Below are 13,211 nucleotides of genomic sequence, written 5' to 3' on the forward strand. Positions count from 1 at the left end.
TCAGATGAGTGATTCCTCAATCAGATACAGGGCTTGCAATAATCGCTAGCCCGACGTCCCGGGCTAGCGATTTTTCCAGTCGGGCTACCAAAATCTATCTCTGCCCTGCCCGTCGGGCCTATCGTAGGAAGGAAAAATATATGTCAATGCTTTTGCATTCTTTCGGAAATGTAGCTGGGTAATTATGTCATTGGCATCGGTGAGCCACTGTCAATATGTGACATATTGAAATCGCGTTTGAATTTGCGCTTGTTTTTTTGCTTTCACTTTGCAATCGCGCGAACTGTGTATAGAGGTTCTTTAAAATGGCGCCGGTGAGGTCGGCTGCCGTGCTGGATGCTCTGCCCTAACTTCTCCACTTTTTGCAGTTTTTCGTCACTTTTTGCTATATCTGCGATAATCTTGCATGGGCATCATGCAAAACACACAAATCCGCTACAGTAGAGACACTTTGGTTTCTATTGGTCTGCAATACACGAACATTTCACCATGTTTAACTCCGGACCCAACCTGGCCAAAGGAGATCCTGAGAGAGAACAAAGGACGCGACCCTAAGCGACGGCCTCGAGGTAAAAGAGCCGGCATCAGGAACAGGCTACGGGCTCGCGCACACCGCGCACCCATGCCCAGTATCCTGCTAGCCAATGTTCAATCCATCGAGAACAAGCTTGATGACCTCAGAGCCAGAATCAAGTTCCAGAGAGACATTCGGGACTGCAACCTCCTCTGCTTCACCGAGACTTGGCTGAACCCAGCGATACCAGACCACGCCGTGCAGCCGACGGGGTTCTTTTCGGTTTACCGCATGGACAGGACAATGGAGTCGGGGAAGAAAAGAGGTGGTGGAGTAGTGTTTGATGGTGAACAACAGATGGTGCGACAGCACAAACATCTCCCCACTCACACGCTCTTGCTCGCCCAATCTGGAGCTTTTGATCGTTAAGTGTCGCCCTTTCTATCTCCCTCGGGAATTCACTGCGGTCATTGCCTGCACTGTTTACATTCCGCCTCACGCGGACTCGGACACTGCCTTATGTGAGCTACATGAGGCTCTCACACATCAACAAACACTTCACCAAGATGCCGCACTCATTGTTATGGGAGATTTTAACAGAGTGAATCTCAAACGGACATTTCACAACCTTCACCAGCACATCAACTGCCCCACCCGGGGCACGAGGACATTAGACCACTGCTACACCCCGTTCAAGAACTGTTACAAGGCTCAGCCCCTGCCGGCATTTGGAAAATCGGACCATTCCGCCATCTTCCTCATGCCTGCTTACAAACAAAGGCTAAAGCAGCAACCACCAATCAGGAGGGAGGTCGCTCGCTGGACGGACCAATCGGTGGCCGCGCTGCAGGACGCACTGGATGACGCAGACTGGGACATGTTTCGGCGCAGCTCTGATGACATCAACATGTTTACGGAAGCGGTTGTGGGATTTATCGGGAAACTAGCGGACGACACAGCAGAAAGAACTATCATCCGAACGTTTCCCAACCAGAAGCCGTGGGTGGATAAAAACATCCGCGACGCTCTGAGATCACGCACCGCTGCCTACAATGAAGGGCTTGTCTCCGGTAATATGGACCTATACAAGGCTGCGTCCTACAACGTGCGCAGCGCGGTCCGAAAGGCAAAGCGGAGCTACGGGGAAAAACTAGAGTCACAGCTACGACAGTGCGACTCTAGGAGCCTGTGGAAAGGACTGCGGACTATAACGGACTATAAACGACCAGCTTCTTCAATGATGAATGCAGATGCTTCACTGGCTGATGAGCTGAACACGTTTTATGCTCGCTTCGACGCCGCAGCAATTAAAACAACAAACGGCTGCGCGCGCTCGGAGTGCACCAGTGAAGAAAATGCATTCGTCATCACAGAGCATGCCGTGAGGAACACCTTCAGGAGGGTGAACACCAGGAAGGCAGCAGGACCAGATGCAATCCCTGGCCGGGTCCTTAGAGCCTGCGCTGATCAACTAGCACCGGTGTTCACGGAGATCTTCAACCTCTCCCTGGCCCAAGCTGTGGTTCCCACGTGCTTCAAACAGTCCATTATTGTCCCTGTTCCAAAGAAACAACAGCCCGCTTGCCACAATGACTACCGTCCAGTAGCACTGACTTCAATTGTGATGAAGTGTTTTGAAAGACTGATGAGAGATCACATCACTTCTTCACTTCCTGCCACCATCGACTCACTTCAGTTTGCTTACCGGACTAATCGTTCCACAGACGATGCCATATCTCACCTGCTCCACACATCCCTGAGTCACCTGGACACTGGCAGAGGGAATTATGTTAGGATGCTGTTCGTGGACTACAGTTCAGCATTCAACACAATAATTCCCTCTAAGCTTTTCACCAAGTTGACGGATCTAGGACTCAGCTCATCACTGTGTCAGTGGATCCTCAACTTCCTCACAGACAGACCCCAATCAGTGAGGGTGGGAAAACAAGTCTCCCCCTCCATCTCACTCAGCACTGGAGTGCCTCAGGGCTGTGTTTTAAGCCCCCTGCTGTACTCACTGTACACTTATGACTGTGTAGCCACATCCGACACCACCTCCATTGTCAAGTTTGCTGACGACACTGCTGTTGTGGGCCTGATCTCCGACAACATCGAGACGGCCTACCTGGAGGAGATTAGGAACCTGGAGACCTGGTGCCAGGAGAATAACCTCCTCCTAAACATCAGCAAGACTAAGGAGCTGATCGTGGACTTCACTACAAAGCAGGCGAGGAATTACAAACCCCTCATCATCAGTGGCACGCCAGTGGAGAGAGTGGACAGTTTCCGATACCTGGGTGTCCACATCACTCAGGACCTGTCATGGTCCTGTCACATCAACACCCTGGTTAAGAAAGCCCGTCAGCGTCTCTTCTTCCTCAGAAGACTTAGAGACTTCCATCTGCCACTGAAGGTGCTCAAGAACTTCTACTCCTGCACCATCGAGAGCGTCCTGACGGCAAACATCTGCACCTGGTTTGGGAACAGCACCAAGCAGGACAGACGAGATCTGCAAAGGGTGGTGCGCTCGGCAGAACGCATCATTCAATCAGAGCTCCCTGACCTGCTGTCCATCTACACCAAGCGGTGCAAGTCCAAAGCTAGGAAGATTATGATGGACCTCTCCCATCCCAACAATGGACTCTTCTCACTGTTGAGGTCTGGGAAGCGCTTCCGCTCCCTTAAGGCCAAAACAGAGAGAATGAGGAGGAGCTTCTTCCCCCAGGCTATTCGGGGCCTGAACCAGGTGTAGGACTGGACTCTCCCAAACACGTCACTATAAGACTGGACTCTCACACACGTCACCACACGCACCACCACACATTTCCTATAATCCTATAATTCCTATAATTTATAATCCTTATCTTTATAATCTCTTCTGCTATTTGCACATTCTTTACTGTAAATTCCTAAGTTAATTTGTAAATTTTTGTAGTAAACTGTAAATTGTAAATATTGTAAAACTTTTCTTCTGTCATTTAATGGTCGGGCATTGTACAGCTACAAGCATTTCACCCCCATGTCATACTGTGTATGGTTGTGTGTGTGTGACTTTAATTTGAATGGAACTGTTAATTAGAGAGCGACAGCACTGATTGGTGAGTGATGATAATTTGTGCACCAATTCCTCTGACATCGTCTTATCAATCGTTAGCTTACTATCGCAAACATGACAAGTGAAATCTCCCGCAGCAGCTTAAACATGTGAGAGGTTGATCGCGCAGAGAATCGCTGAGCGTTATGTGAGTGCGTGTGTAAAAGCAGCAGGATATATATTTTAGTTCTGCTGAGCCAAATAAGACAGGTCAGGGTGAAGAAGTGACAGCCAAAGAAAAGCTTACCACAAAACGGAAAAGTTATGACAAATCAGACTATAAGGCAAAAAGAAAGTGCAGCTTTATGGTTTCATGGACAAAAGAATTTCTGTGGCTGCAATATGACGAGCTAAATAACCAGGGCTGCACATAAGTGGTCCGCAGGTGCGCATTCGCTGTCAAAATAAAAAACACGCACAAGGGTTAGGGTTAAATTTAAAAACTGTACTTTTGAGTTAAAATATATATTTATAATTTTAATAAATGACAAATTAAAAATGGCATGAACATTTTTTTGTATCGAAAAAATATCGAACCGTGACACCAAAGTATCGAACCGAACTGAACCGTGAATTTTGTGTATCGTTGCACCCCTACTGATTAGATGTCACCAATCTCTTAATTTGACTTTCATGAGTGGAAGAAAGAGAGTCATCCAATATTTGACTTTTAAAGACTGGAATTGGGAGGAAGAAGGGCTCACCAGTTTATATCAGTGGGATTAGAAGAACAGAGGCAGTATGTGTGGGCCTGTGTGTGGGGAGAGTGACAATCTCAGAGGTGACAACGGCCTATTGAGGCTGACAGGGAACATTGGTGATGCAAGTGATCTAAGGTTAAAAACTCACACCTGACAAAACTGTTTATCTGCATGGCAGTGTATGTAAAGCAGAGAGAGCTATGACACAATGAAAGGCGGTCTGTGAGCAACACTGTCAAACACACATACGGACACAAAAGAAAGGGATGGAGTAAGGTTCATTTCGCCTTGGCAGCTCTGAGAACATCGCTTTTAAATACCCGCGCACCTCAGAGTTTATTATTTCACAGACACGGTGGCCATCTGCCATATTTTAGCAATCACCCCGCCGGAGAACGCTGCATTTTTAAGGGTTTAGCTATATTATTTTTAGTGGTCCGCCAATGCAATGTCACAGCTGATAACTGACAACACTGCAGTTCTTCGGAATTGCTAAAACACTAAATCACATTCTCCGAGCCAAATGCTCAGTGTGTTGAACCCAGTTATTGAATCAGTCACTCAGCAGAACCTGACTTACACACAATCTGCAGATCTTATTTGTTCCACTTTCAAAATTTTAAACACGCTCGGCGCCTAAGAAAATTTTTTTTGCTGTGTGATGTGCTCGTAATGAACGATGGCAACCAGGCAGAAGTTAAACACAATTAAGCAAAGTTGTTCACACTTGCTGCTAATGATGCAATGAAACCAACATAAGACAGCAGGGTGTACAAGCTGAATACTTGAATTCTCACTAACAATCAAGAGTGCAAGGAAGATGGTGAGAAGAATGAGATCAAGAACTGTTTATTTATCTGAAATTGGAGAACCTGTGGTAGATTAGTGTTCCTGTTTAATGACCAATGAAAGCAGGATGAAGAGTGCAGACTTTAAGCAGGTTTATTTTATGGCGCCAGTAATCAGAAGACTCAGAGCACAGAACAGGTAACTCCCAGCACGACGCTCTCGGTGTTGAAACAGTCCTTCAAAACAACAGCATGAAGTACAGAAGGATGGAGGTGTGAAGGAATCAACAGGGTCAGCATTTCATTTATTGACTGTGTCCTCCAGCACAACAGGATACGCACATGAAGTGAGTATACAGAGAACCCTTAGAGGAAGGATTAAAGATCAGATCAAAGGCTGTCTTCTGGCCTGACCCACAACAAAGACCTGATGCTGACTTGCTGCTGACTTTGATTTTGCAGAAGATACATTTAGTGTATAGTAATGTGCCTTTGCATTCTGAATAGAAAAGCGCTAAATCCCCCACACATTTACAGCAATACTACTTGCCTGTAATAATCAGATGAAAAAGCATTTGCTGCATTATAAACAAAGCTTTGCTGCAGCTACTGTATATGCCTCTGACCTTGTGTTTCCCATGTTTTAATCCAGTGTGTAATGAAAGGTCAAAAGTAGTTTTAGTTTTGGCTACGTGTACAATGTGAAAACACTGATTTTGAATACAGATATAAAAGTACTTTGAGGAGACTGTTAGATATTGCAGGTAACACATAGATTGATGACTATTTTTATAAGACACAGGAAAGCTTATTGTAATGCTGTCCTCTAGTATGCTGAAAAAATATCAATAAATCAGCTACAATTCACACATACAGTGCATACATCTGTGTAAATAATCATTCTGTACATTCGATAATTGTTAATCCTGCAACTGTTTACAACTTGCATAGTTCCCATTTCTGTATAGCTGTATATCTCAGATTTCTGTAAAGTTATTTATTTCATATTCGTTATAGTTTTTCATATTTATATCCTGTTCATAGCCTGTACATAGCTTGTATTCACTACAGCCTGTACATACTTATAGTTATAGAATATTCACAACATACTTCATACCGTGTACATTATAACATACCATAATAGACCCATTTCTGTAATATACTCACATATCTATATTATATCTATATCACTAAAGCACTTCTGGATGGATGCAAACTGCATTTCGTTGCCCTGTACCTGTGCATGTGCAATGACAATAAAGTTGAATTCTATTCTATTCTATAGTGACATTTAGAAGAAATACTTTTAGTTTGTGAACTGGAAAGATCACTTATTTCTCTTTCACAAAGCAGAATAAAAAGTTGGTAATGTTGCTTTTAGCCGTTATGCTCTTTGGATGTAAACTATGTTGTTGTCATGAAAATAAAATAATATGACACTTTTATAAGGTTTTCTAGGTACATACAGTAAATGCTACAAACGGGTCATTTTAGCACATTAGTAGGCGGTTGCTAGGCAATGTGATGACATTATAATGTGCAATAAAGGTAAGAATCTTCCGGAGCCTGAGATGTACTTGTGTGTACTACAGATCATATAGGAGGCATTTTCACACAGACAGTATGACACCTCGCAAATATTTTACTTGCCCCAAAGTTACATCTGCGCGGAAAAGAAGACGAGATGGTGGATGTGAGAAGAATGAGCACGTTGTTAGTTTCTCGTCTTTTCTTGGGATTTAAAAGTCTGACCTTGTCTGTTCCATACACATAATAATTAAGTCACATTCATTAACATAGCAGCGCTAATCCACACAGGATTTATTTACTAATGCAATGACACAGTCCAACGCGGGCCATTTGCTGACAGTTTCTATGGCATCCCACAATGCACACCGTCCTTACAGTAAAGCTGGTTTACTGCACCAACTTGTAGGGTCCTCAGTCTGTGGCAGCTTGATGGATTCACTGGCCAAATAGCCAATTAGGCACTTTGTAGCCTGACACTCTCACAACAGGACATTTAATAATATAGGACACAAACGTGTGTGTGTGTATGTGCGCCCATATGAAGACAACCCAAGGCCTTCCAGGTGATTCTGATTAATGGGCCTGTATAAGGCAACTACACTCCAATCTCCTCTTCTCCTTTTTCCCCATTTCTTTCTTTCCTTGTCTTCCTTTCAGTTTCTCCCTGTAGCTGATATCATTCCCCTCTTGTATACCCTCTCTTTCTCTCTCCATTCACAATCCTATACTCTTTTACTCTCACTCAAAACATAATGGAGTGTCAAGCAGACAAATGTCCAAACTACTTTTATCCATTTTCTGACTTCTGGACCCTTGGGATACAAAGATAATACACTAATTGCCAAGGTCCAGAGAGCAATAGACTAACTACATGGTTGCATGAGCAAGAGTCTGTGTAATATCACTTTAGCACAAAACCACCGTTAGGGCAGCACCAGCACAATGAGTACCTCTCACTCCCACTTGCCTTTTCCCTCCATATTCCATAATAAAAAAGGTCACAGCATTATAATCAGCATTTTCTCCACAGTGGGATCTTAAACTTTACCTTTTGTTTTAATTGATGTGTGTGTGTGTGTACCTGTTTAAACATCTTTGTGAGGACCAAAACCTGGCATGCCACTATACTTTTGAGGACCAACAGTCTCTTGTCGGGACCAAATGCCAGTCCTCATGAATCGGAGGGCATTTTGAGGCTCAAAATGTGGTTTTAGGCTTAGGGATACAGTTAGGTTATGGTTATGGTTAAAGTAAGGGGCTAAGGAAAGCATTTTATCAATTCAATATCCTCACTAAGATGTGAAAAATGAGTGTTAGTGTGTGTGTGTGTGGTTTGGGGGGGGGGGGATTGCAACACTGGTGGATTGCAGAGTGGAGAGGAGCAGAGAAGCAGAGAGGGAGGACCTAGAGAAAGGAAGTGGGGCTCATCTGATTTTCATGAGAGAGCAACTGAATATGAGAAAATGTTAAAAAAGCACCAAGAAAAATGCAAAATAGCTCTTGTCGTTAAATAAACATTAAATAAGAAGGGTTTTGCCATTCAGTATTTTTGTGTATTCATTCAGGTTTCCTTAATAAGACGTAGAACGGCAAGACCATCATGCAGATGGTGATGGTGCAGCTTTCATTTAAAATCATTTTACGCAATACCTCCACAGAGACAAGGACAGTGTTGCTGGATTGTGTACATGAAAAATGCTGTAAATAGTTAACAAATAAGAAAACAAATACAAGAAGAAACTGCAAGGTTAATGCCAGGCTTCTGTCTCACGTCTGCACAGCTAAACGTTCGTGGTGTGAAGAAAGTCAGATTATCGGGAACAAAACACACCTTTTATCTATCATCAGAAAAGTATGTGAGGGGGTTTTAGTGAAGCGTTTGAGGTCAATGCAAATGTCAAAAAGAATTCATCTTCTTTCAGCTTGATCATAAAGTCTGACAGTGAAAGAAGGATGTTAAGCGGTAAGGTTTCTAGCACCCAAACATCACCAGTATGTGCAACTAATTGCCTGTGTTGATTAACTTACATTTAACCTCCTGAGACCCGAACTCTTCCATGGCATGCATTTTTAATTTCTCTTTGATATTTGAGCATATTGGGACCCGATGAATGTAAAAACAAAGAATTACCAGATTTTTTTTTTTTACCTAATTTTTGTTTCTAAGAAAAATGAGGGTGACATATGAGGATATTCATTTTAAATTGTGATAGAACAGTAGCAGTGTGTTGTTTTTTTACCAGGCTATTTGTATACAGTGCTTCTGCTGTAAAGACAGGTCAAAAAAAGCATAAATTGTGATTCAGTAAAAACGACCTACTTACTATGAAAAGTGTCGTGCGGAAGGTTTGCAATGCATTAAAATTTCAATCACCATACTTGAACTCGCAACATAGCAGTTCAAATTGAATTCCTCATGCTTCAGGCCTCCTGAGTGTGAAACCAAACTGATGGATAATCTTAAAAGTTGTCAGACAAAGCAAACATAAAACCTGCTAGAAGAGGAACAGCAAACAGTTAGCATTCTGTTGCCCTCTTTGGTTTTAAGCATATTTTAAGTTGGACTCTGTGTGCTCTTTGCATTCTGTTATGCATTTCAAATACTCACCATCATTGTAAATTGGCTTTCAGTAAGAAAGAAATGAAATGATATTACTGGGACTGTGTGCTTAGAAGGGCTTTTGGATGCCAATGTAACCGAAAAGCACAAAAGCGTTCCACCAACACCAAAACATCAAGTTCTTTGGATGGTGTTACTGAAGAGTATCAGTGTGAAAAAACATAGGCAGCGTGTGGACACACCATCGTAGTGTTTGAATCATACTAACAATGTGGTTTAATACAGTTAGTATATATAAAAAGCTATCGGCAGCCAGCTAAAACACATTATTCTGCCTTACCTGGCACATAGGCCATTTTATTCTATTAACATTTTTTGAGCCTGCAGGCTCAATAAATGTAGACATTCATTTCTTTACAGTCAGTTGCTATAAATAGATTTTAGCTTTTTGTTATTATTACTGTGACTAAATGACAGGTAATTAAAACAATTCTAATAGCCCTCTTTCTCAGATAACACCACATCTGTTGTTTGTGGAGCTTCATAGTGAAGGATGGAGAATTCTTTCCTGGAGCTCCTCACTTCTCCTCTGGGGGTTTTGAGACAACTCGAGTAAAACAACAAGTAAATATCCATATGACACAGAAGAGTTTCTTACTCCTTCTGGGTGTCCGTCTGAGGCTGTCACCACCAGGGTGTAATAATCCAGAGTCTCCCTGTCCAGAGGTTTGTCCAGAACCAAATAGCCTGAACTGGAGAGAGAACAAAACACACAGAGTTCTTGTTAACCCTTCAGGCAAAAGAACAGGAAAAATCAAAAGATGATGAAAGACTGTGCAAACCATGGTGAAACTGCATACTGTAGTTTAGTAAAAAAGAGTTTAAAAAAAGAGTTTAAATTCAAAAGGTCTTGATTGACTTTTTACTTTAACCCTAGTGATATATATACATGTAACTGCATTAAAGCTTTAACTCCCACAAGTGTGTTTTTTCTGTGAATATGGGTATTTAAGTAATGCAGAGTGTGCCTCCTACTCACTTAACTGGTCAAGGGTGATGACTTGACCTGTTTTGTTATCATGAATTATCACACAACTAGAAAGGTGAAAGACCAGCATCTTGAATTTTTATGTCTGAGTAAAAATGATCAGATCATCTGTTTCTGTGCAACTTGTCTGAATATTCTGATCAATCAAAACCAGGAAAATGTTTGAGTTTATCCTTGGTTTACTTTTTTTTTTAAATTTTCCAGTAACGATTTAGATAATGACTGAAGTGTTTTTAATTTGAACCTCTTAAATGTGTTAGAAACCATCTGAACTCTCGTGTGTATCAGGATGTGTGCGTGTGCTGATGCACGGGAAAATTTGTGTGTCTGTGTGTGCAGAAGAGTTGTCCTCAGAGAAAAAGATGTAGAGCTTTTTTTCTAATAAAAAGCAGTCCATGTTTAAATGTGTAGGTTCGCTCACACACAGTCTAGTTTTCTCATATGAACAACACATTTTCTTCATAAATCTCCAGTGTACATAAATTCCATAAAGAGCTCGCATACACTTCAAACCTAAAGCCTAGATATGTTTTAAAATTTATTATTATTATCAGTAGTATCAGTAATAGTATTATTAAAAGTAAAAATAGGATGGCAACCTCCTTGCAACCAACTATTTGCCAGACTTTGAGCAACCCTCGATCTCTGGTTTAATGTGATTTTCTGTGTAGACAGCAACAGATTTGCAGTTTTCACCATTTTATCACAGTGAATTACTGCACCAAAGATGCTCTGAATATTGCAACTGCCTGCAAATGCTCTCAGATCTGGTCCCTGTCTTTGAAGCAACTATTTCAAAATGCATGGTTTCCTATCACTGTTTTCCTTGTGTACCTGCATTAGTTGGTGATTGTAAATTGGCCATAGGTTTGATGTCCAGGGTATACCCTGCCTCTTGAGGTAGGGCAAAAAGGCTCCAATCCCCAGTGAAAATGGATGGACAAATCCTAAAATATACATGTAGGAGTGCCTATATCCATCCACAGCTAAAGCACAGAGTGAAAATCAGACTTGTTCTTGATGATTCAGATTTACAAATGAGGCTTTATAAATCAGACAAAATGAACGCGTATGCACATTTCTGCTATACAGAGGGGTTTTTTCTTCATCTGGCTCCTGTTTGGTTATCCTCGTAAAGTGCACTTAAGCTGCACTCCTAAAACCACACAAAAAAAATGAAAAGTAAAAAAATCACTCCCTCCCACGCCACCATAAGTTATATGTTATATTATACTTGCACAGTGGAAAAAGAACAACTGGGCGCTTCCTCCCATGGAGCCATAATAATGAAAACAGAGCTAAGACACTGAAATATCTGGCATTCATTGGAAGATTTTACCATGTCAGAAACAACCCACCAAATATCCCCAGAATGCAGAAATGAAGTCTTTGCTTAATTTTAATTTGTACTGCGAAAATCTTCTAAGCAGTCAGCTCTTTTCCTCACACTTATTTTGTGATTTTAATTCCTCATGTCTCTCTTCCTGGTGATTTCTAATACTAACATTTTGCTCTTCAATTTCCCCTCCATGCCCTCTTCTCTTATCTTCTTTTCCAACCACTCATTCTCACCCACACCCCCCAAATCTGTATAATTCTGCACCAGCTGGGGTTGTTCTTTCACAATACAACCCTCCAGAAATTTAGACAGGATCTTACCCCGAGCTTCAGAAATGCATTTTTAATGAGAAATAAATGAATAAATACAACAAAAGCCCTCAGAGTCTGCGTGCCTTTGAATGTGGTGAATGTGCGCTTGTGTGAGTGTATGTGTGTGTCTTTGCAAGAGCCGTGGTGACGTCCAAGACCTGTATGACCAATTTTTATAAGGAAGCATATTCCCTCATTACATTACTGATTACGAGCAAATTGATTCGTATACAGTTTTATGAATTTGGGTTAATCGGAATACAGACAAATTCTCAGAGATAGAGATTAGAGTTATATTTAATTAATTTTTTGTTTTAATTCAAAGTTTGCATTAATTAATGTGAAAGTTATAAGCATCAAGGAATATTCCATGAGGCACGGAGTTTAAATAATCTGTTTGTACATGCATTATGTTTTTATATTGGCTGTGTACACTGTGATCTGATGGAATTGACACACAGCCAAGGCCTTTCTGTTCTGGGAATTTAATGCCTCATTTTCACATTTAGGGCAAAGGGGCAAAAAAGAAAAATAAAATATGTCAGAGTAGTGTGAGGAGGGGAAAAGCTTCTTTTAATTTCAAAAAGTCAAGTCAGTTTATATATGTAGAGCATTTGTGGTGCAGATGTTCAGATGTTGAGTAACGTGGTTTAAAGAAACGCTTGGAGCTGAGTTAGAGTTTTGTGAGTGGATCATATTGCCAGCTGTTGATTAGCTTACAAGCATTTCACTTTTAAAAGAAGTTACAAGGGAAACAATACATTTTTACTGTGCTGTAAATCTGCACTGCTGCTGATTATCTAGACACACCTGTTCAACAAAGGCTTCTGCTTGAGTATCAAAACACCACATGGACAAGCCACAACTGCAGTGTACAGAAATAGAACAGGTAGTATGTGGTTACCTGTCCCAGAAAAACTCTTAAAATGAACAAATATACATTTTATATGAATACATTGGTAGAAATTTGGACTGCATTTGAATATTGGGGCCATGTTTCCCCTCTAACGGATATTATGATTACAGCCTTGATTCACATTTATTTTCTTTGTTTACTTAGCTTAAAGTCTTGATGTAAAGAAATAGGTCAAGAAAATCTCGATGATGTGGGTTTTGCATTTACTTCTACGTTACATTCAAAATGTCAAACAAGGTGTGTTAGAAATGTGACCACTAACCATGTTATGTTGACTAGTCAGTAATACTGGTTGTGTGACATTCATAAGATCAAGTGACCCAATCACAGAGGCCGAGAGGCTGGTCTGTGACCATCTGGCAACCACTTTTCACTAGGGAAAATGTGCATTTTCCAACCAGTTAGAAACA

General features: G+C 41.4%; 1 protein-coding gene across 3 annotated transcripts in view; it reads right to left on the bottom strand.

Moving 5' to 3' along the window:
- The window catches only part of LOC102303649 (protocadherin-15), a 243,512-nt gene that overhangs the window by 117,881 nt on the left and 112,420 nt on the right, over window positions 1-13,211 (bottom strand). For all 3 annotated transcript variants that reach the window (XM_005928144.2, XM_005928143.2, XM_042223310.1), the window contains exon 19: window positions 9,846-9,939. In XM_005928144.2, coding sequence (XP_005928206.1) covers window positions 9,846-9,939 — 94 coding nt within the window. The remainder of the gene's footprint in view (window positions 1-9,845; window positions 9,940-13,211) is intronic.

This window comes from Haplochromis burtoni, unplaced genomic scaffold (genome assembly GCF_018398535.1).
Source record: "Haplochromis burtoni strain Fernald_Lab_line unplaced genomic scaffold, NCSU_Asbu1 Contig_108, whole genome shotgun sequence".
In the NCBI taxonomy this organism is placed as follows: domain Eukaryota; kingdom Metazoa; phylum Chordata; class Actinopteri; order Cichliformes; family Cichlidae; genus Haplochromis; species Haplochromis burtoni.